The sequence below is a fragment of the Protopterus annectens genome, chromosome 9.part0 (genome assembly GCF_019279795.1).
Source record: "Protopterus annectens isolate FY-2018-M chromosome 9.part0, PAN1.0, whole genome shotgun sequence".
NCBI lineage: Eukaryota > Metazoa > Chordata > Ceratodontiformes > Protopteridae > Protopterus > Protopterus annectens.
Genome location: NC_056743.1, coordinates 1751770830 through 1751795817, shown reverse-complemented (window position 1 = coordinate 1751795817; position 24988 = coordinate 1751770830). Strand labels below are relative to the sequence as shown.

Genomic DNA, 24988 nt, shown 5'->3' with positions numbered 1-24988 from the left:
ACAAACTCTAACACGCCTTTTCAAATACTCAGTGTTCAACATCTTCTAATGTACGAGTATCTTTTATACTATAATAGTTTTCCTTTATTTCATGTGAATTTAATCTCATTAGCAAATGAATGTAATTGGAAATATATGTTACTCGAATGCCTGTTCATGTATATTGATGTTTTTTTAGAAAAATGTTTGTAATATGTTGAAGCTTTTCTCCCAAGGCCTCCACTGAAAAGGTTTTTTTTGACTAAACTCAGTTGGGCAAACCCAATAAACAAAAGCAAAATAATAAAATAAAATTTTAAACAACTTTGACAAATGTTATACTAAATAAAATAGAGAATTATGCTTTGACGGAGTTTTCAAGTAAAGAATAAGAAATATGAGAGAACTCTAGTGGAAACAGTACATCTTTTTGTACAACTGAGATTTTTAATAGTTTACAGGTAATATCTAGAGATGTGTTCTGCTGGCTGTGCCATTACTATGCTAATATAACAGACTGAAAGCTTTTTACAACATTTTGAATCCTATTAAGGGAGAGCCTTAGCCATAAAGAGAAAGAATGCTTCATAGTGGTATGCTGCGAATAATCAGAAAGATATATCAGTTTTGACTGTCCTAGTATTTATTAGTATGTAGTGCTAAAGTCAATGGTTCTGTTCATGAGGCCTGCCTAATTGAGATACTGCCATGGTCCTCACACTGCACTGGAAGCTCTAGTTTGTTAACTGGCTTAGGTTCCAGGTACCGACAATGAGAAGATTTGATTGTGGCTGCAGAGCATGCATATAGCAATATACATGTTTTTCTGAACTGCTTGGTTAGTTTGTGTTAGTTTTGGAAGCAAACCTGGCATGAGGCCTTATGATGCTGTGCCTGTAATGCTGTGACCTGTGATAAATTTGTAGTGAGAAATGAGGGTTTCAAAGAAGAGAATGTTTAATCAGAGAGCCCCAAGTAAAATCAAGCTGCCATGGTGGACTTCCAGCATCAACAAACTCTACAATAAATGCAAAATGTTGCTGTCCAGGAAAACCAAGACAAGGACCCATTTGTGGAAAAGCACCCTCCTCAGCCTTAACAGGCAAATAAGATAACTTGTTAAATCCTCCAAAAGCTGCTTTGACAGAAACCTAGCAAGTTCTGCCAAGGATAACCATAAGGCCTTTTACAGCTGTGTATGTAACGTTAAGGGTAGGACCCAAGCATGTGCAGAATGCTGGCCAGTGGTATCATGCACACTCACCCCACAGAGATAGCGAACTTGCTAGTGGATAGGTTTGGCGAAATGTTCTCTCCCTTATCCCCTCCTAACTTGCAACAAACCCTCCCCCAAACTTCCCTCCGTAGATCAGAGGGTCTGTATGTACCTTTAAGTAGCATTTTCAGATGTAGCACATGCATATAAATACTGAGCACGTGCAGGCAGCAGGCCATTTTCAGAGAACAGCCAGTGTTAACATTTATGAGTGCGCTAGTCAGTCTTTTTCTAAGTTTATTTAAGTTTAAGTTACAAAGCCTCATTTCTGATGTTTGTGTTTAATAAAGCTGCTTGAACAGAACCCGTGAATGTTTGTTTTATCCTGACCAAACGAGCAACACCTCCCACCTTGCATATCTGAAGAGCAGGTCCTCAAAGCCCTGTCCAAGGCAAAGAACATGGCCATTATGGGACCAGATGACATCCCAGGCTGTCTTCTAAACAGGCTAAAACATGAACTAGCATCATCAATAAGTACCCTTTTCAGTCATAGCCTAACCTCAGGGTTTATTCCTGTGGAATGGAGAACAGCTACAGTTATTCCCCTCTACAAAGGTGGCCTAACAACAGACCTGGAGAATTACAGACCCATAAGCCTAACCAGCCTCACCTGTAAAGCCAAGGAGCACATCTTTATGGACCTCAGAAATAGACATTTGTGACCTCCAAATCAGGACCCTACCCAATTTGGCTTCATGAAGAGCAGATCCTGCTTGTTAAATGTGGTGGATTTCTTTCGAAGTGTGACCAAGGCCATTGATGAGGGCATATCTGTGCACACAGCATACCTCAACTTGGCAAAGGTGTTTGACACAATCCGCATTCAGGCATTACTGATAAACTTAGCAAACTGGCACACTGACGTCAGGGAAGAAGCGACAGCAACCGACGCCGGACCTAGACTTTGGAACTCGGGCCGACTGCGGGTAGCCTGCCAGCAGGATAACCCAAGTGTAATGACTGCAACAGTGAATCCACTCGAACATCTACATTTATGGTAGGTACACAACTGTACTTTATAACCTCCTATACTCTGCACTTATACAGCCCATAATTGAGTATAACGCCCCATTCGGTATGTACCATACTAAGCATCTACAGCAGTTAGAGAGATCTCAGAGGTTTCTAACAAAGATGATTAAGGGGCTCCAGTATGTGCCTTACACAGGCCGACTAAAATCCCTGGCACTGTACTCTGTATTGCATAGACTTCTCAAGGAAGAATTATGCTTGGCCTACAGAGCAACCCAAGACCCAAACCTAATGAACTTACTACATATCCGTAAATCAGATGGGTCTATGGCTAGCCCTTTCCAGACACTTAAATATGGCCTGCAACTTAACCAGGACATGCTGGAGGAACAGATTTATCTCCCAGCGATTGCCATGTCTTTGGAATAGCCTACCAGTTCTGTAAAACAGAGCCACCTCTATGACACAGTTAAAGAGGAACCTGGATGAATGGATGGATGGGGCACCGTACATTCTTACTGGGGATAGCACCCACAACCCTCCTGGACATGGGTAGTCATCATTAAATGCAGTCTTGGTTATTGACTAGTACCTCTACGGTATTAAATTGGGTTGAAATGGCTAGGCTTAAAACGACCTCCGGGTTGATAGCCTAGTAATCTCCTATGATCCTCTGATAAGGGCAGATAAATTATGTAAATTTTCTAATCTGATGTTGGTTGGTAGGTAAAAGCTAGGTTATCAGTCAGCAGACTATTGCAAGTCTAGCCAGCAACCAGAGGTCAGAACCAAGCTCTGTATCTGTGAGGCAAAGACCTTAACTATTATGCCACCCCTCCCCTTAGATTAAAGTAGGGCTGTTTGGGTAGATGCCTTTGATTATATACCATTTCTTTTAAAAAATTATATGTAACCTCGGTGGGTAACATGCATACTGCTCAAAACCAACAAATAAACAAAACAAGCAGTAAAGACCAACACAGAAAGGCTGTAAAAACACACACATGAAAGTCTTTTTATCCAAAGAATGTAATTATTGAGTGCTTTCATCCCAAATAAATTAGAGAAATGTCTTTAAGGAATGAAGGGAATTTATGGGGACTTTTTTTTCTGATAAAGTTCCATGGCCGATTTATTTGGGACAAAAGGGCTAAACAGTTTAATTCTTTGAATAAAAAGAATTTCATACATGTGCTTTTATAGCCTTTCCACTGGCCTTTACTGCTCCTTTAAAACATTAATATAAATAGTATCAATGTTTTCTTTAACTGTAATAGTTGTCAAAGCTTCCTCATAATCAGTGGCATGAAAAGTAAGAATTAAAGACAATAAGGAAAGCACAAATGCTGAGACAAGATGGTGATATATTTTTTTTTTAATTTAAGGGCATTTCTTCGAATGTGCTGGAAGAATCAGCAGTTTCTGATGACATCCTTTCTCCTGATGAAGAAGGCATCTGCTCTGGGAAGTACTTCACTGAGGCTGGCCTCATAGGACTGCTGGAGCAGGCAGCAGCTTCCTTTACCATGGTAAGTATGGCTTGTTTGGGTGGGGTTTGTAACTAACTCCGTCTTTCTTTTTCCAGTGTGTGCTGTGTGCATTCCACAAGTAAAAGGAACTCTCATCCCAGTCAAATTCCTCACTGCACTGGTTTAACTGTTGGATTAAAATTGCCATCTACCTTTTTGTATCTTTCTTGTCATCCCTGCTGTATTTGAAAGATAATCAGAAAATTAAATAGACTGATTCCTAAGCTGACAGACTATAAGCAAGGAATACTATATTTTGCTTTTGGAAAGAAGATTACTAAGATCCGCAGTCTCATCCAGCTGAAGTTTGTACTGTTACAGTTTTTAAAGTACCTCACAAGACATCTGCAACAGCTGGAAACACCACAGAAATACCTCACTAAAAGAATCACAGGCCTACAGCAGATGCCATATGCTGACAGTCTAAAAAAACTCCAGCTATACTCTGTGGCATATCGTATACTCAGAGGCGATCTCTGCTTAACATACAAGGCCATATCAAACCCTGAGCTGTTGGACATGCTCCACTTAAAGAAATCCCAATCCCTTAGAGCCACATGCTCCAGGGATCTGAACCTTATCACAATGAACAAAACATGCTGGAGGGATAGGTTCCTGACCCAGAGACTCCCCATACTCTGGAATAAACTGCCCATGCATGTCAAGCAGAGCACCTCATTGACCCTCTTCAAAAGGAACCTTGATGATTGGATGGGAGATAGGAAATTTACCCCGGGGATCATGTCAGTCGCCCTGCTAGACAGGGGCCCAGAGAAGTAAATATTGTGGGAAAAAAATTCCAGGGAATTATTATGGCTAGGCTTGCATAGGCCTTAGGGCCGATAGCCTAGTACCAACCTATGAACCAATCTACATACCACCCCAGCAAAAAAAATAAATAAATAAAAATAAAAAAATAAAAAAAATGGACACCACTTCTACTGGCACACCAACCAGGTGACTAGATGAATGACACCCCGCCCAACCCCCAGCCATTCAGGTGCCATTTCTGTTCCCTGCCCCAACCCTCCTTTAATACATTTTATTAAAAAAAAATCTTCTGTTTAAAATGTAGCAAACAGTTGCTACAGTTTATACCCTGACTGCATGCAGTGCTACACTGCTCAAATTTTAGTTAAAAAAAATAAATAAATAAAAGTTTCTGAAAGTACTGGTTATCAAAACATGGCTTACACACAGAAGGCCACTTTCCAGGCCCATAAAGTGATGGATGATCCTGATTATTTATAGATCTAACTATAATAAGCTTTAAGTGATCAGCTTAATTACAGTGAAGTGTTTTTTTTCCCTTCACTTGAAGTGTTGAGGGGTAGGGTGTTGGTTTATATAGTGCTGTCATCTGTTGTGATGCTGAAAATCGGACCGAGCCAAGCCCTCTGCTTTACCCATGACTCTGCCCAGGCCCAACCCATCTCCACCCAATCCACACCAATTTTATGGCATAAATACATATGTTGTTATGGAGGAATGTCCCTTTTAGTCCATTTTTACATGGCTAGTCTACATTGCATTACTCATTTTTTCTTTGTTGTAGAGTATCTCAGACTCCATTGCATTGCTTTAGTGATGCTTTTTGTGAAAAAAAGAGGTTGTTTTTAATAAACTCTAGCATTCTGTCCACGCTTGTAAATGAAATACTAGAGTCTGTACAGTGCTTTCCAGACTACTGGAGAATCATTCTGATTTCCAGATAGTCCAGAAAAATACCAGATAGGTGGCAAGCCTAGGTTCATAGCATCGTCCCAGGGCGCTAATTGAACCAGCTATGCTTCTGTTTAGGGGCAAACATGATCTGAGGATTACTTAGCACAGTGTATTACAGGAGAAAGAAAGTTCAAGCACTAGAGAGTCTCTGAAAGATTCTGCTGGCTCATATCTGCCTCTGGGAGGATAACCCATCTGTGGACAGAGTGGGACATCGGTGATGAAGCTTTATGGTAAGTACATAATGTTTGCTCTCTGAAGACTTCCCTGTTGATTAATTATATATTACCATTTTTTATCCTGTTCTTTCTATTTTAGCTATTAATTGTTTAACTTCATTTTCCTTTATCCTTGATTTAATTAAGCCTTCCATGAAGATTTCCATTTATGCTTTGTCTTGGTTTACACATTCTTCTGCTTTATACAGATTTTCATAATACATATCTCTAATACAGCTGTAGGATCTTTGGCTATTTTTCTTGTCATAGGCTCCCTAAGCTTGACGAAAACCCTTTTACTTTCTGTTGCGCAAGTTGTGCTAAATGTTTTTGAGCCCCGGAGTTATCAGAAAGGTGTTGCTTAACTGCATTCTTTCTATACTCGTGCATGCCATACAAGTACTGTTATTTTTCTTTAGCATTGTGCAGTTGTTCCTCTTCCTGTTTTGTGAGTTTCCCATTAATTGACAGTACTTTAACTTAAATGAACCCCTTTAAATAATTCCTGTTACTTCTTTCCCATATCTTTCTCTTTTATTTCTACCTACTTTTTAAACTCCATTTCATTTTTATTTTATCCTACTCATTAGCTATTCCTTTAGAAGAAATTTCTCTGCTCCCTAATAACATCAAATAATTTGCACTACCCATTTTTTTGAATTCCTCTCTTTTTAACTGGTAAGTGGGGACAATACCAGCATCTGTTTTATTTCATTACTTTTCATCTTTGTCATAATTTTTAATACTGCACAATGTGAAATAGTTGTAGGATGTATGTCAAATTTTTCAGCTTAATGTAAAGGATCTTGTGAAGTATAATTTCAAGTCCCACCTATCACAGTTATAATTCCTTTGAGACTATGTAGATTTTGTCTGAGGTCCTTGTAAAATAGTCTCGTATATTTCATTGGAAGTTTATGCTCTGATGTTTTATTTTCCATCCTAGGTCACCCTGATGCATCTTACAATTGCAAACCAAGTTCCATTCCCAAACATAATATAATACCCTGCTGTTTATCTGAAAATTCTCTTTCCCTCCATAATAGTAAATCCAATGTTGTCTACTTTCATCCAATTTAACATATGGGTTGTCCGGTCTGTCTGCATCTGACCTCAGCACCAATTTTGAAATTTCCATGGTTCCAGGTCTCTAATTCTTCCTCTACCCATAAGTCCCTGAACTCTACCCTAATACCTTAGATCTCATTTCTACCTGAAGACTTCAGATGCGTTACAAGTTCTCTCTTACCATAAGCTTTATAGAAGTTATTTCTTCTGGCCTCCTCCTCCTAATGAGAGATTTGTTCTCTCTTAAATTTAGTGCGATTAGCTCAAAAGTTTTTCTGTGCATTATTAGGCAGCAGTTTAGGTGGATAGTTTTTCTAGATAGATTTAAGTAATTTTGTAAAGAGTTGGTAGTTTTATAGCCTTAATATAGATTAGCAGCTTTCTTCTTGTCGTTTAGTAGTTCTAAGGTTAAGTATAGATATAGTTATGTACCTAGAAATATTTTGTGTGTGACAAGTTGTGTTTTAAGATATTAGCTGACTCTCAAGCCTTTAAGAAATGGGCTGAGTGCAGGCATAAGCTCCTCCTTCAAGACCTTCACACTTTGTTTTTACTGATTAGGAGCTGCCCATTTAGACTCAACATTTGCTCCTGTTTTTCAGCTCCAGGGTGCTTCAAGCTAGACATGAGAATTTACTAGTAAAAGATCTTCTTCCTCCTCAGACAGGGTCATTATTGCCTGGGCCTTCCTTGTCTGCTTTAACTACCAAGAAATAGGGTAGGCCCAATTCTATAGAGGGGTCCACAAATAAAAGAAAAAGAGAAAAACAAAGAGAAGGGCAAACAGAGGGAAAAAGAAAAGCAAAAGTCTCTCTCAGCCAAAAAGCATTCTGCAGATCCCGCAGTGCCAAAGTGCCTGTGTCAGTGCCAAGAGTACAATCTACTTTGACACTGACAGTTTCTCTCTCATTCAACTTTGATATCATTGGATTGGGAAGGAACTCGGAGTCATAACATTGGTGTTGGGTTCTAGAGGATGGCTCGACCTTGAGATATTTGGTGTCATTTCTTCCCCTTGGGGCTTTGGCACTAGAAATCTTGGGTCTGGCATCAGCCTTGGAGATGGTCTCATTGGTGTCAAGTTTACTCTCTCATCTTTGGATCCAGGGAAGCCATCGACTGCAGTAGTGGCTTTGACCTTTGATGGTTTTGAAAGGGTTTTGTGTGTACCCAAACCCCAACTAGATCTCACTGCTGCTGCTTCTCATTATCCTGCCATCCAGGGACAGTTGAGGCCTTGGCTTCTGAAACCACATGATATGTTAGCACCCAGTCTGATTTTGTACCCTCTGATCACCCAACAGAACCAGTTCATAAAAAGCAGAAGTGCAAGCAAAAGCACATACACTCCTCTCCTGAGTCGTTTATGGAGGGCACAGACTTGGTTGAAGTTGAGGGGTCCCCCTGGGAAAATGTCATGTTTGATGAAATCTTTGAGCTTATAAAACAGAGAGGGGGGTGGTCCACTGAAGATCCCTCACTGGACAAATCTATTTTTGGAACCTTTCGGTTCCAGCTCTTTTTCCTGGGTGGTACCACCCATTGACCTCTTATTGATCTCATGGCACAATGGGCTTTAAAGGACTCTGATGTGGTGGAGCCAAAAAACAAGAAACCAGACAGGATTTTATCAGCTCCGAAGGAAACATTGGAGTAAAGGTCCACCGCTGGATGCTATGGTCATAGCAGCAGCCACCAAAAAGGACTTTTCCAAGGAAAGTTCCTCTGTCCATCCCTCTAACAGGGAGTCTAGGGCATTGGATAGGTTCGGAAAATGGACTTACTCATCAGTGACCTTTGCCACTTAGGTCACTGAATCACTTGGCTTATGTCATCAGATTCCAAAGAGACTTGACTAAGGAGCTCTCCAAGTCTCCCTCCAGAATATTGCCTGCAGATGTTCATTAGAAAGTGGACTCCCAGCTCTCTACTCTTCAGACAACCTCTAATGTAGCCATATGACTGCTTTCTAATGCAGCTGATGGCTCAGAGCAGCCGGCACAAGACTCACAGTACCATGGCAAGCCTGGAAACGGCTTTGTGATTTCACAGAAGGCTTTAAGATATCCTTCCATCATTGTCCCATATGATGGTTCCACACTTTTCAGACCTAAATTTAAAGACACAGAGTGTCCTGATGATTGGATGGGAAATAGGAAATTCACCCCCGGGATCACTTCTGTGGCTCTGCTCGCCAGTGGCACAGGAAAATAATTTTCTTGGGTGGCGTAAGCCAGGGTACCTTTTTGGCTAGGCTTATATAAGGTCTTGGGCCAATAGCCTAGTACCTACCTATGAACACACTGACTAGGAGCCAGCAGGATGGTAAGACTTTGTAGTCGGCATCCTCTCCCCAAAGATCCATCTCATCAGAGGGCTGGGAAAAAGATGTGGCTTTGTAAGTCACAGAGCTCTTATCATGCCTCTGTTGGTGATAGAACTCCACATGACAGCGGTGGAGGAATTTTCATTGGATGTCACCCAACAGGAAGAGGAGGACCACATAACCAGGGCTTCCATGGTCTTTTTACCAAGAGGTCCTGTCAGCATCCCTGGAAGGTTGCCCAACTGCTGCACTTTGGCGGCATTTGAGGAACACATCATTGAACCCTCAAACCTGACAAAACATAAAAGATTTGTGGATGCTGAAGATAATTTCAAGAGTCTATTCCCTTTTCTCTTCCTTCTATAAAAAAGTTGTTCCTGAAGTTCCAGCCGGACAGAGGGAACCAGCTACAGCAGAAATTTCAAGCTGTTAGAAAAAGAGTTACCCAGCCATTCCCCCAAAACCAGTTAAAATCCAGAGTCTACTCAAGGTTCTTTTAGTACCAAAGAAAACTGGAGATTTCAAACCAGTTTTAGATTTCATTCATCTGAATCAGTTCATAAAATTAAGTTCCAGATGGTCACAGTTCAGTCCATGTTATCTCTGTTGAAGAAAGACAATTAGATGTACTCAATTGATGTCCAGGGTGCTTACTATCATGTAAAGATAGAGATGTGCTCTAGGAGATTCTTCCATTTCTGGCTGGGTGCCAGTAGCTACCAGTTTCAGAGCCCTGCCTTTCAATCTCACCCTAGTCCCCAGGTTGTTCACCAAGATAATGGCAGTTGTAGCAATGCACTTCCGCTTACTAGGGTTCCAAGTTTTACTCTATCTCATTGAGTACCTCTTAACTGCTGCCTCCAAGCATCTGCTTCAACATCACTTCGACCTTCTGCTCCAATTATTAACAAACCTAGGTATAACAGTAAACCTTTCCAAGTATCAGCTGTTACCAACCCAAATGATATGCATTGGATGTCACCTTGACAGAGCTCTACAATTTGTCAGCCTTCCTCATCACAGGGTTACATCTTTACATATAACAACCAAGCAGGTGACTCTTCATCATCTCTCTCCTCCAGCATGTTTGATCCTGTGTCTGCTAGGCTTAATGACATCTGCAATTCCAGTGATTTTGCTGGCCCACTACTCTATGAAAGTGCTTCAGTGGACTATAGCAGTGCTTTGGTCCCAAAATTACATGCGAAGATTCTACTCTCAAAGATGTGCAGGCAATACATTGCATGGCATATAACCTCTCCAAAGGATTAGTTTTACACATGCATCTGGTGGTAGTATTAGTAACCACAGACACTGCCCTTCTACGATGGGGGTGGGGGGTATCTCGAAGGGAGAATAGTCCAAGGCTTAAGGTCAACCATGGAGGTGGGTCTTCACATCATTGTCTTGAAGATGAGGGTGGTCCTTCTAGAGTTGTAGGCATTCCAAGGGTGTGATTTCCATGCAGACAGACAACATGGCAGTGGTATGGTACATCACCAAACAAGGAGGAACATTCTTAATCTTTGGGTTGAGAGGCTATGAAAATTTGGCAGTGGGCGATGTCTTCATGCTGCTTTCTGATAGCAATGCACATCCCAGCTTCTTCCAATGTTATAGTGGACAAATTGAGCATATGACTATCCTAACACCTCATGAGTGGTCGCTCAATCCAACAGTGCCAACTTAAATTTTTCATCGCTGGGGCCATCCTTGCTGTGGCTTATTCGCCTGCTATCTCAGCAACAAGTGCTGTAGTTACTTTGCCCTGATCTCTCCACAGGTCAATCACTGAAGGATACTCTGCTCCACAATTGGCTCCTGGGCCTCATTTATGCTTTCTCCCATTACCACTCAAGAACAAATTCTGTCAGAAAGCCAGACAGTTCAAGGGCAAAGTAATCCTCATTGCCCCTTATTGGCCCCCTAAAAACATGGTTCCCCTTCATGTGGCCTCTACCAGTTCATCCCCCCTTGGATGCTGCATCAGTATGCAGATCTTATGAAGTTACCCACTTGGTTTCTCCAGTTCTGACTGTAGGCAGAAATGCCAGGTTTCTCATGTTTGTTGAGATTATGTCCGCTTACCAGAAACCTACTACAAAAAAGGTACATCACCACAAATGGATAAGATTTTCTATTTGAGTCATGTCTAAGGGTTTGGACCCATTTTCTGCTCCAGTTCCATCCATCTTGGAATTCTTATCTGAGCTCTTTCACAAAGGCTGTAGCTATTCCACCATCAAAGTTCAAATGACAGCAATTTTGAATTTTCATATTGACCCACGATGACATTTCCATGGCTCCCTTGAAGATCTCAAGAGTTTTCTGGAGAGTGGCATTTATTTTATGTCCTACCATTAGAGATCCGGTTCCCCCATGAGATGTTACCATCATGCTCCAACCTCTGACACATACCCCTTTGAATCTCCAGCCACAATGGGCATCAAGTACCTAACTTGGAAAACAATTTTTTTAGTGATGGTCATGTCAGTCTGATGGATTTCAGAATTACAGGAACTCTCTTGTAAACCTCCCTATTTAATTTTCCATAAGGACAGGGTTTCTCTCAGAACTAATGCTTCTTTCCTTTCAGCGGTGGCATCCAAGACAAACTTGAACCAATCTGTACTTTTACCAGTATTTTTCCACAGATTTTCAAACAGAGGGGACTACAACTTGCACATGCTAGATGTTCATCAACTCAGGTTCTATCTGCATCAGACAAAACAATTCAGCAAATCTGATCGGCTGTTTATTGCTATCTCAGAACCAAAACTTGGTAGAGCTGTTGCCAAAGTTACACTCTCATGATGGTTGTCAGACTGCATTTCCTTTGTCTAGAATACGAAGGGCTTGCCATTACAAAATAAACCAAAGGATCATTCCACAAGGGTAATAGCCACTTCAACAGCAAAAGCCAAGGCGACTGCACTTTGCACACACCACCAAAGTTAATTACAGAAACATAGTAAAACATAATTTATTAAGCACTTTCATCCCAGTATTGAGACTTCATCAGAATAAATTATATAGACCACTCCAGACTTTTTAAACACCACATTCTAATCACTCATTGGTTAGTATTAAACAAACTCTAATTGATTAATTGAATGCATAAACTTATAAAGGTACATGCTAAGAAGTTTTAAAAAGTAAAATACAAATACAAATAACATAAGTACATTTTATCAAAACCTTTTATATGTATTTTATTTATTGCTCTAATATACACTTTAATATGTTTTTAATATATTAAATGCAAGTATAGGATACTATACTCTGAAAAAGGAGATTGCAATGCAAACTTGCATTCCCAGTATAGTATCACAACATTAGCAAAAATGGGGGCACATGCTGCCCCCATTGCAATTCAGTTTAGGTGTTTATAATATTCCCTTTCAAAAAACATGAAATTGTTATATAGTATTAATTCCTTGTTTTCTAAAATTAGTTTGACATCCTGATTATTCAAAAAATCTAGCTCTAAGTTTATTGAATGAAACCACTGAAGGCCAGTATGGTCTGGGATGACAGACAATAAATCTTTTATGTCAGTAGTGACCACTAAATAGTGGGGTTGGTAAGCCACTCTTCCTACTTTAACCACAAAAATCACATGAATCAACTAAAATGTGTTCAAATAGCTTGCCAAAAGGTTTTAGTTTTGAGTCAACAAATAAGGCAAGCAGGCGGGTTTTTGACCCGGCTGCTACAACAGTGGGACTTACTGGGGGGGTCTTCTGTATTTTTATGGCTCTTGAGTATACCAAATATTGATCGAATCAAGGATCTAGGAATCTTCAAAAATTCAATGTGCCATCAATAGTTCCTTGTATAAAGTTATCCTCCAAGATCAAACTTATTCTATGATATGCAGTATTCATTTTGTTTTTGGACACCTGTGTATACCTAGAATCACTATGAAGCAAATCCAGCATTTTCGCTCTATAGTTTCAGTATTGCATAATAACCACCTTATTTCTACTAATGCACTGTAGAAGTGAAGTTTTCTCCTTTTTGAGATTACTACTGAACCATCTGTAATAAAAGAACAAGACAATATTCAAACAACACAGTAACTACAAGAGTCCAGAATCATAGGAAATATTTTAAAACAACATTGCAGGACAGTCTCGAGTAAATACAGAAAACATCTAAACTAATCTTTACTGTACTCCTATCTATATCTAAAAGATACTATGCCTAAATCTTACTTATAGAGCAAGGCAAATTTAGTGCTGATGATGAGTAGATGTTTCTAGATCCAAGACAAGATGCAAAATGCCAGTCTCACTCTCTCTCTCTTTTTCTGAGAGTTCTTAAATCAGTATAACATTTTACTGTTGGGTTTGCCTTGATTACATCACTTTTTGTCACCTGCCTTCAGTTCCCAGGCTAACCAGATACTAACATCTCTGTGTTACAAATACTTCTCTCAGATTTGCAGCTGGTAGGAAATCACACAGCAGTAAACACTTTACATTTTAAACCTAGTAATTATTTCTGTTTCAAGACAATCAAAAGAAACTTCTAGCTCTAGACATCCTGTCTCCTTCAGTTAACCTGAGAGATAAACATACAGTTGTAAAACACTTTTGATTCCAACTTATTTTCTTAGAGTTTTGCAAGTTAACTCTGTGTGTTCCAGCTTCTACTATTATAACATACATTTGCACAGGTGTACAGTTTATATACATTTCTGTTCTTTTCCAGTAGGGTACACTATGGTTACATTCTTGAAGCTCTGTACATAACATACAGTTCTCTTACATTTGTAAGACAAGCATATGAATCATATTAATATTCACAAATGACCTACAATTATGTACAAAATTCCAGTTAGCTGGGCTGGCACCATCACACCATCTATGGTTCTTAACATAAGTTCTTATTTCATTTTCAACAAAGGATTAAAAATTTAACAACAGTGGATGGAGGGGTGGGTTAAATTTTCTTTTTTTACGAAAATAAGTATGCATAACATCAGATTGATCAACAAGTAACAATTCAAGGTTAACTTTCTGTGTAAACAACTTTAAATCAAAAATGGTTTTACTGATATCCACACTCCTGTTTGGTACAAAAGTGAAAACTTTTTGAAAAAGAGAGAAATGTGTTAAGTTTATCTCCAAATTCACTGTAATTATATATATTGAAATTATTGTAAGAAACAAATGAACCCATTTTTCAAAATTGTAGGACCTGTAGATAAAACATAGGGTTCATATAACCCCAGGTTTAGTTTCTCTCCTTTTCTGGTTCTGTTCCCTCTCCCTGGTAGACACCTCACTATGATAGGAAGGCTGTGCCCTTCACTGGTTGGGAAATTTGGTCCCCTGATTCTTTGTTCGGTTTGATCTCCTCAGAGGGGAGAAATTCTAAAGGATCAAATAACCCGTTTATTTCTTCCCTCTCACTAAAAGCAGGTGGTTCACTAGGGACAGGATCATTCATAGGAAGGGGGGGGGTTGTCACTTTGAAAAAATCAACAGGGGGCTCAGGACTCAACTTTTTCCCTCTTGGTGTCCAATAAGCCCTACCTTTGATGTATTTTTTCTTGTTCCTTTCTAACTTATTCACTTTTTGTTTCTTAATTCTGTCTACCTCATCATCAACATCCTCTTAAAACCTTTTGGCAAGCTATTTAATATATGCTGCACATATAACCTCCCTCCGTAATGACCTCCTTGATAAATTAAGCTATATTGAAAGCTAAGGGTATAGTTTCTAAGATTAAAAGTGAGGTATTGGAGAGTTGGATTGCTACATACACCCCTTTATTACACTCCCAAGAAGAAGGACACATGGAAGGTACAAGGGTCCTTTCTACCACTAATATGGCATGCAGGAATAAGGTTACCAATTAAAACAGGTAATTTGTTATTAAATATAATGATACAAATTCAGTTTGGAGAATTATTGATAAATATTGGAACAAATTTTTGGTATGCACAATACACTCCCAGTTTTCCCTAAACCTGTCACATTTATTATCAAAAGAGGATCTAATTTAAAAAACAGTTTTGAATGTGGTAATGTAGGGGAAGAATACAGAGGACATAATGCTAAAAAGGGACTTAAAAATACTGCATGTGCCATTATTGTCCACATATGTCTCACTGTGAAAAGGTTACCCTTACTAACATAGGTCTCACTTGGATTAAAACTAATTTAACTGCAGTTCTAAAGGTGTTGTATATCTCGCATACTGTCAACACTGTCTATCATATGATGTAGGTAAAACAAAAAGAGCCCTTAAAAGGAGAGTCTATGAAAATTTGTATGACATCAACTAATGGTTGAGACCAGTACCTTATTTAAGCATCTACAATGACAATGTAAAAAAAGGCAGTTTTTTGTTTTGAGTTCTTCAACAAATAACGCCAACTGAAAGTGATGGATGAAACTCGAATATTAACTGCTTTGGCAGCTTTGTTTAAATGCTTGTGTTATTCCAGGTTTAAACAAGCAAATATCCAATGTTCCTACCTTAAAGTTAAAAGCAGATAAAAGGTAAAATGTTACCCATGTGATTTTTTTTCATTTTATAATTTATTTATTTTTTGGTTGTTTTGAAAAAAGTTAATTTTATTACTAAAAATATATTGAAAACATGTTAAATGTGTATCCATCCATCCATCCTTAGAGCAATAAATGAAATGCATATAAAAGATTTTGATAAAATGTGCTTCCGTTATTTTTATTTTGTATTTGTATTTTACGTTTTTGGAATTTATTTTGGTGGTGTGTGTGCGTTGCTGTTACATTGGCTTTTGTGGATTATTAGTTTTGTGATTCAGCCTGGGTGCCTACAGTTTAGTCGGCTTTTTCTAAGAGATTTCCAATTGATGACATTTGTGTAGCAGCAGCTTGGTTCACAGTCCATACCTTTGTCTCTCCTTATAAGCTGGATGTACAATCTAGATCTTGCAATTCATTCAGTTCCAGCATCCGAAGGAATGTCCTTCCTTGATACCACCCAGAAAGACAGCTTGGGAATCTGTCCCCCATATGTTGAATTGGATGAAAATAGACAACATGGGATACAAAAGTTATGTACTTACCATAACGATGGATCCATGTCTGATTGTCTTCTGGCTCAACCTCCCTCCTTCCAATCCCCATACCAAATTCACACACATGACTTTGAGATGACCAGGTGGTCACTACTTTATACCTAGTCTGTGACCAGTTCTGTCAGACTGTTTCCCCTATCTCCTCCTCTGTTATTGGTTTCTATATTCTAATATATGGTCATGGTTAAGTGTCATTTTACTGTAATAGGCAAACTTGATCTGAGGTACTAGGGTGGAGTTCAGGGAATTATGATTAGGAGAGGAGCCTTGAAACCATAGAAGCTTTGAAATTAGTGTTGAGTTTGGATCCATTTGGATCTGACCACCTGTATGCTGAACCAGATGAAAATCAGATGACATGGATCTGTTGTTATGTACATAACTTTCATTTTTAGGTGGAATATAAATGCCAGTGTAATTCTGTTTCCTGCCTGTAACCTCTTACTGCCACCAATCTGCCATTACTGTCTTTTTCCCTCTGTTAGCATTATTGGAGCCACTCTTGCAATCAGTATTATTGCTAATCTTTTCCTTTGCCCATGATATTCTGATGAATATCCACAATGACTTCGATGCTCATTTCTAACAAAATGCATATCCTTCAACATTTCTTCAGTGAAAACAGTCAAACAAGACACAAACTAGATTTTCACAATCCACCCATTCTCATTTAACTTACAACAAGTACACCAAACTATGCACTTTTTCAAAAAGTGAAACCACTCCTCCTGATAAGAGCAGTCACCCCAAACTGATGACTGCACCATAGGTATTACTTGTACTTAAATTAAGGTTACCCATGCTAAAGCACACGTTAGAGCTTGTGTTCCTATTTACACTGATTGCTTTTTTTTCTGTATTCCCCTCCCAAATCTGAAAAACAGTTCACATGGTTTCGGTAAACCTGAACTTTTAGCCCACCAAAAGTGCACTGGGTACTAAAAACTATAAGCTAAACTGTTGTATTAAATGCATTCAGGCTTTGGGGGAGACAACTACAATTTGTTCACTTGCCACAATTTCAAACTGCATTTATTTTTCACTGAACTGCCTGTCAGTGTACCTTTAAATGTTAATTACACTGTGTTGAAGGAAATATTCAAAGTACAGAGTGTTCAGAGGTCGAAATGTCAGTTTGCTTGCATCTGCAAACAGCTCATCTCCAAGTAAAACCAGTTAGTAATTAGAAAAAAAGCTGGTAATGTTGCATATGCTTGAAAGGATCTCAGTAAATTTGAGTAAGAATACAGTGTACAAACTTCTCATGTTTAATTGTTTGCATCTGTAGTTTACTTCTCTCCCAGTGAGAGTATTTACCAGTGGGAAAAAATATCTCATAATTTGGCAAATACACGAAAAATGCCTTTCTCCATGCCTTTTATACTTTTATATTTTTCAAACCTGTTTGCTTAAAAACCCTTGGCTATAAAGGACATTCATTTAGATATTTACTTCCTGTAAAAATAGGAGAGATTTTTTAATTCTACATATAATATGATCAATAAACTTCTACATCCATCACTCCAGCAGCCCATGGTCACATCATTATATTAAACTGAACTTGCTTCTCTCACCCCACAGCAGTAAAAAGCTTGGGATGCATTACAACTAAGGAAGATTGCTTCCTTGCATTAATATATTTAAGATATACAGCAGTCACTGATAAGAATCCATCCACCACACATTTAAATAGTTTAACGTATAATTTATATAACAAAATAATAAGAAAATCTGTAGTTACTTCTTTGGTCCCTTTGTGGCTTTTTAAACATTAATGACAAAAAGGGGGTTTATACGTACAGTTCAAGCACCATGTTAACACAGTCAACAAAATTCCATTCTTGCAAAACCACATTTCACATTTCTAATCATGCATCTAATTGGTGTTAATACCCTATAGTCTACAATTTATTCTCTTATTTTCGTGCTGGTCATGTGTGTCTCTCAGTATCAGTCTCTGGTTCAAATCCAAAGTAAACTTGTTTTCTGTAGTCAGCTGCTGTGCTTTTTTTTTTTTGTTGCTCAATCATTTTCATTTGCAGCAATGGAAATAAATCACTGGCAGAGTCTTGCTATAGGCTTTCTTATTGTCAGAAAAATGAGAAACAGAGTCCCTTTCTGTTTGCTGGCTCACTCATTGATCCTCCTGGAGAAAAATGAAAACTATTCTGAAGACAGATTAATACATACAGTAGCTTGGAGTTCTTGCGTGCCACTCAACATTTCCTGTTTGCTAGAATAAACATGCTTTGGTATACAGTGAATATTCATTTTTCACAAACAATGTGTTCTCTCTAATTGTTAATACTTTTTTTTTCCTGCCACAATTTTGTCAAGCAGAGCTCTTTGTACTGGTATGATTGTATCTTTAGTAATATATGGCTTGGCTTCTTTCTCATGGCCAGATTTGGGGCATGCTCACAATGCAACTCCAGCTGTGGAACATCAGTCCAGTTGTTTGTACTATCATAAAATTCATACAGTCTCTTCCTTCCAGTTTCCCTGATGTAGCAGAAAATTTCTGTTCTTTGCACGCTTTGTTTTCTAACTGTGTTGTTTGAATTGTCTCTTCTTGAAAAGCCTCATATTCTGCCAACCATTTCTTAATTTTATCCTGTGATTTTTGCAGTTTTCTCAGTTCATCTGAATAGCTATTTAAAGCTTTTTCTAGTTTTTACATCATTTTATTATTTGACTGTATATATTCTTTTTTTCACTTATTTACGCACCTCTGAGTGCATTTAATTTGTTTTCTTCTAAATTTTTGGAAGCCGTCTCCTGTACTTTTTGCAAAAAAACTGCAAGATTCTTCCCAGTCGGAGTTTCATCTTCTCCTCTTCTAGTTGATTTTCTGTTACTTTCTCAAAATACTTTTCTTTGATGACATGCAGGCAGTGTAATTAAATACAGTAAATGAATTTTATCCAGTTGGATTGTTTTAGGGTCTTTTACAACTACAGTTTTTAATCTGTTGATCAGTGTGCAGCCATCTTAAAAGTCCAAAGCTGTCATGTACTTGTGGTAACATGGAGGAGGAGGTATAATAATACACTACCACATTATAGTTTGTGTTGTTGACAGTAACTTGGGTCTGGAGTACTTCATGTCTGCAATGCACATTCCATAAGAGCTGCTGCTGCATACTTCAGAAAAGATTTATGCATAAGATATCCTGGAAGTAGCAGACTGGATGAATGTGCAGCCTTTATCAAACATAGTACATTTTTGAGGTAACACAGATTTTGGTATAGCTGCTCTGCATGGGTTCCCGTAGCTCTCTACCTCCTTGGATTATCTTGTAAAATGCTTGGCATTTGGCATGTGAATTCTGGATTACTGCCGCAATGACTTCCCAAAGTAAGTAGAGTGTTGCGATATTCTTCTTATAATACTATATTACTGAGGAAAAAGTTATTTGGGTGGTAAGGACTGTTAACTAGTGTCTACCCATGACAAGTTACCTTTATAGAATTTCACTATTAACTTAACTTTTTCTGCTTCCCATATTTATCTTTTGTACATAGTTAAATTGTTTGTGTTTTATCAGCTATCTATATGAATGGTTTTAATTTTATTTAGAATGCTGTCTCCAGATACCTTTGTTGGCTTGTCCAGGATAAAAACATTGCTAAATAACGAGGGATGAGATGTAATGTGGTTCACAGGTACATAAGCCCGTACATTATGGATTACTTGCAGTTTCAAAGTAAATGAGTAGCATCAGCCTATTACATATTGCAGTCTGCGTATTTTCATCTCCGTATAAACCGTAAGAGACTGATTTAGTAAGAACAGTGCATACATTATATCCTGATGTAAAATGAGTGCATTGTAATCTAGAGAATGGTATATACATTTGCAAAAATAACCTAGGTTCCATCCTTGATTGGATCCTGGTTTCAGACCCAAGAAAATGTATTTATTAAACTGGTATCCTTCCAAACTCCCTTACTGACCACCTACCTACCTACAAAACTCTCTCTCATGTAACCAAAGAACACCAATACAAAAGTTCATGCAGTCTTTCTAATTTTAACCAACAAAATGTCCTTGACTTATTACAGTCTAGTAAGTGGTCTGTACTAAAACCCTGTCCCTAAATGATGCAGTAAGCTACTTTAATGCTACATTTCTCAACATCCTTAACAGTGTAGCTCCTCTCCCTACTAAAAGAACCAAACCTAACCATGTCTCATGGCTGTCCAAGTTATGGAAATAATGACCAAGAAGGGCAAAGCACGGAAAAAATGACTAAGAATAAAACTAATGCTTGTCTACAAAAATGAAGACAGCTCTGAAGTCTGGCTAAAAAACAAGTCACTAAAGATAAAAAAACATTTCTATACCGATTTACAAACCACCATAAAAACAACCCCCAAATTTTGGTCATCTATTAATCTACTTCTTAATCCAGGAACCAAAATTACTCCAGTTTACATCAAGATAAAATACCTTCCCAAATTGCTAGTATATTTAATATTTATTTTATAGATAGCATTACTGACCTAACTACATATTCTTCCTGTCCAACCACCTCCACCCTATTTCTGCTATATCCCCTCTTCAAAACCCTACTAATAGTTCTCATTTTCACTTTCTCCTATCAGGGACCACCCAAGACCCCTCAAAAACCTCTCCTAATTTCACACTACATTCAGCTCCCACAAGCCTCACAAAAAATTCTTTACAAACTTTAACACAGCTCAACATCTGCAGATAACCTTCCAAAAGAATACCTTAAACTAGCAACGGATGTCGTAGCCTATCCTGTTAGCATTCTTTTTAATTGATCAGTTACTGAAAACTGCACTCCAGCACTTCGATAAAAAGTCATTCAGCATTCCTATTTCATAAAGAAGGTAAGTCCTTTGAAGTGTCCAGCTGTCATCCCATTGCTGTTCTGTCCCCCTCTCCAAAGTGTTAGAAAAATGTGCCAATACACAACTTCTTAATTACTTTCTCAGTAATGAACTGCTAACCTCAACTTAACATGGCTTTAAGCCTGCCCGTAGCACCACAACTGCTTTTTTTCCTGTTATGGATACAGTCAGTAACTCCAGAAATGCTCACAAACTTGTCTCCTCCCTTTTTAAAGTTCTGTCAAAGGCATTTGAGGCATTTGATACCGTTTTATATTCTAAACTCTTATACCAACTCTCTAAACCTGGCTTTTCTCCCTTCTCTATCAGTTGGTTTACTACCTATCTGTCCAGTAGATAGCAGTCTGTAAAATGGCAAGGCTGTCTCTCACCTTATTTGTCATTCATGAATGACATCCCACAAAGATCTGTTCTTGGTTCCCTTCCTATTAATATCTTTATCAGTAATCTTCCTACCCCCTTCTGTCACTGCGCCTTAATTCAGTATGCAGGTTGACTCACTTTTATCTGCTTCTCAAACAACCTGTCCCACCCATTCTCAATTATTACTTAACCCCCCCCAAAAAAAAAAAACTAAACTCCTACTCTTTACTCCTAAAACATATTCACTTTATAAGACCAACTTTAAGATCCTAAAAAAGATTCTTTCCCACAATAATGCAATAATAGAAGTAGTTCCCCATACCAAACTCTTAGGCATGACAGTAGATGAAAATCTTAAATTTGATCTTCATATCCAGAACATCATTAAAAAAAACTCATCAGAAGCCGAAGATGCTCTATAGGCATTAATGATTTATTTATTTATTTATTTCAGTTTGATGACTGGGATAGTCCACTGGGCCTGGTAGAACTCGTTTTCAGTGGAGGCCCGGGAAGAAAAGCTCCAAAGACATTGACGATTTTACAAAAAAGTTGAAATCATTGGTAACCTACAAACAGTATGACATTAGTTAAAGGAAAAATATGTAAATTACACAGTCTAAGTAGTAATTACAAAGTGTGTTTTTTGTGTGTGTGTGTGTGTGTGTGTGTGTGTGTGTGTGTGTGTGTGTGTGTGTGTGTGTGTGGAGAGAGAGAATTCTGAAGAGAGAGAGAAAAGGTGTATTAAAAGGTTAATTTATAGTGGAGAAAAGGAGTAGGTTCTAGGAGGGGTTACAAAGTGAAAGAGAGTAAGAGAGGAAATAGATGCAGAGAGTAATTGAGCAATGTAGTAGAAGGTTAAAGGTTGGGTGAAGGTATTTAAAGGAGTCATATAGGAGAGGAACAGGAGCATTCCCACTCTGATAATGGGTATGATTGGAGAACTGATTTCAAGTTTGAGTGGGAGGCAGGAAGTGAGTTCTAGAGTTTAGCTAAGGAGTAGGACAGTATTTGGTGACCTGGGCGTCGATGAGGTTTATGCATTTTTAGAAGGTTATGGTTTTCTGATCTAAATGGGCAGTTGGGAATATAAGGGGGTTAAGGAGGTGGACAGAGAGGGACAACTAGAAGGTTTGAGTATGAGCTTGTGAGCAGTGGTAAGTTTGAGGAATCTGAGGTAGTTAGGAAGTTCATTCATGTTATCTTAAAATATTTACCAGAATCATTCTAACACCTGTATATTATCTGTACCCCTATATGGAGTTCCTATTCTTACCAATCTTGCCAATTCAGGAATTCTCACTTACCCCTGTGGAGGGTTAAGCCTAAAAGAAGAGGAAGATCACCTCGGAGTGGTCGTATGGTGGAGGTCTTATGAACAGAGTCCCTTGACAGCTTCGGTGTATCAGACTTTCGCTGGTCCTTCCGCTTTGATGTACCTGTGGGAGCAAGGTTTGTTAATTTAGTCTAGTTTTTTTTTTCCCAAAACCCTACTAACAATTCTCATCTTCACTTTCTTTTACTACGGATCTAAAAAACTAGGCTAAATTAACAAACCTTGTTCCCACAGGTACATCAAAGTGGAGAGACCAGTGAAAGCCTGATACACCGGAGCTGTCACAGGACTCTGTTCACAAGACCTTCACCATACCTCCACCCTGAAGTGGTCCTCATCTTCTTTTAGGGTTAATCTTCCACAGGGGGTAAGTGAGAATTTGGAAATTAGCTAGTTCGTTCCTCCCATCAATGGATGGGCCAGTCTCATGACCTGGGCTACTGCTTATGATATGTTTCAGATTATTACCAATCTTAGTATTTCACTTGCTATAGCAAAGTAGCAAAGTTTACAACAAATAACACTTAATCTACTCATCACAATACCTCCCTGCAGACTCTGAAATGGGTGGAACTACCGTATCACCTTAGCCACGTACAACTCATAACTGCCCTTAACATTATTCATAAATCTGCAGGCTGCCCTGCCCTTAAATCTGTACTACATAGCTACCTACCAACAAGACCACCAAGATGTAAAGACAGACCACTCCTAACATTGCATTAACCTAATAAATCAGCTGGGCAAGCCCTTTACTCTTGCTCAGTGGTTAAAGCATGAAAGAACCTTCCTGTAAATGTCAGATTAAACTCAAACCTCCTGTCCTTCAAATATGCACTAAAACAATTTATGGCTTAAATCATGGAATTGCTCCTATTCCAAACCTGGTTAAATAAAATATACTGTAACCCACTTCCAATGTCACCTTGTCCGCCTTTTCTGTGTACAGACTTTCATTTTATTTGCATAGCCTCTCACCCTTCGGACTGTCTACTTTTCACCCGTATTCTCTTCTTTCTCTAAGTCTTAACTACTACCCTGTGTTACTGTATTACCAGTTCGCTTATTTCCTGTAAAGACCCTCTAGCTTTGGATCATATGCCCATATGGATGTCTTGCTTCACCTTCATATTCTTTGTATTTCACAAGTGCTTGTACTTACCTGGTCTATCCTTCGTGTTTTACTTCCATAACTTAAATATTGTATGCAAATTGTGTATTAGTTGTATATTTTATTTTTATTTTTGCTTGCTTATAAAAATGTTGATGTACTTGGTGCTTCTCTCAATGGGCCTCCACTGAAAGTGGGTACTTTGACCCAGTCAGACTCATGGTAAACAATTGTCATTAAATAAATATTTCCAATTTCTTCCAGTCATGATTGTGATTCATGCAAACTCAACATTTATTCCTTACCTGAGAATGAAGGTAAAGATCAGAACAGATGGTAAGCAGATTTTGTAAATCGTACAAATAAAATGATTGCTTCCAAAGGTGTCTAGGAGGTCTTTACATAACAGAAATGGATTTAAACTATACAGTGGCACAGAAATATATTTGAATATTGCATTTCTAATACTGTTTAATATGGGTATCTAATTAGAAAGCTCACTCTTATTTATACACACCTTGTGTGGGTGTGTGCAATTTTTATATAAAAGAATGTGTGTATGTATGTATGTGCATACGTGTATATATATATATATATATATATATATATATATATATATATATATATATATATATACACACATACACATACACACACACACATACACATACACACACACACACACTGTGTGTGTGTGTATAATGTATATATATGTATGTATATATATATATATATATATATATTTCAGCAGCTAGTAGACTTGAACCAGATTTTTCTTTCGGGTGTAGCTAAAGACTGCCCATCATTACAGTATAAATTTATTTACAAAATTTTATTCAGCTGTTTGTTGGAACAACCTTTAAACCACATCAGTCCCTGAATATACTAGCAGTGTACGCAGATTTGTAAAGGTAGAAAAAGAAAAACAACAAACAAACTAAAGAATGGGAATTTGCATGTGTTTCAGATTTCAGAAATATAACTAAATATATATTTTAGTTTAATCATTTTCTTTCGACAATTATATTGCTGTTCTGTTGTTTGGATATTCATTCACCATTTAGGGCATTTATTGCATAGTACAAACTTTATATCTACTGTTTACTTGGGTACCTAAGCTGTC

The 24988-nt window shown here is 38.2% G+C and overlaps 1 protein-coding gene across 8 annotated transcripts in view; it reads left to right on the top strand.

Annotated features, from left to right (window-relative positions):
• Window positions 1-24988, top strand: part of DOCK6 (dedicator of cytokinesis 6) — a 2991519-nt gene that overhangs the window by 2563088 nt on the left and 403443 nt on the right. For all 8 annotated transcript variants that reach the window (XM_044084603.1, XM_044084600.1, XM_044084599.1 and 5 more), the window contains one exon: window positions 3616-3759. In XM_044084603.1, coding sequence (XP_043940538.1) covers window positions 3616-3759 — 144 coding nt within the window. The remainder of the gene's footprint in view (window positions 1-3615; window positions 3760-24988) is intronic.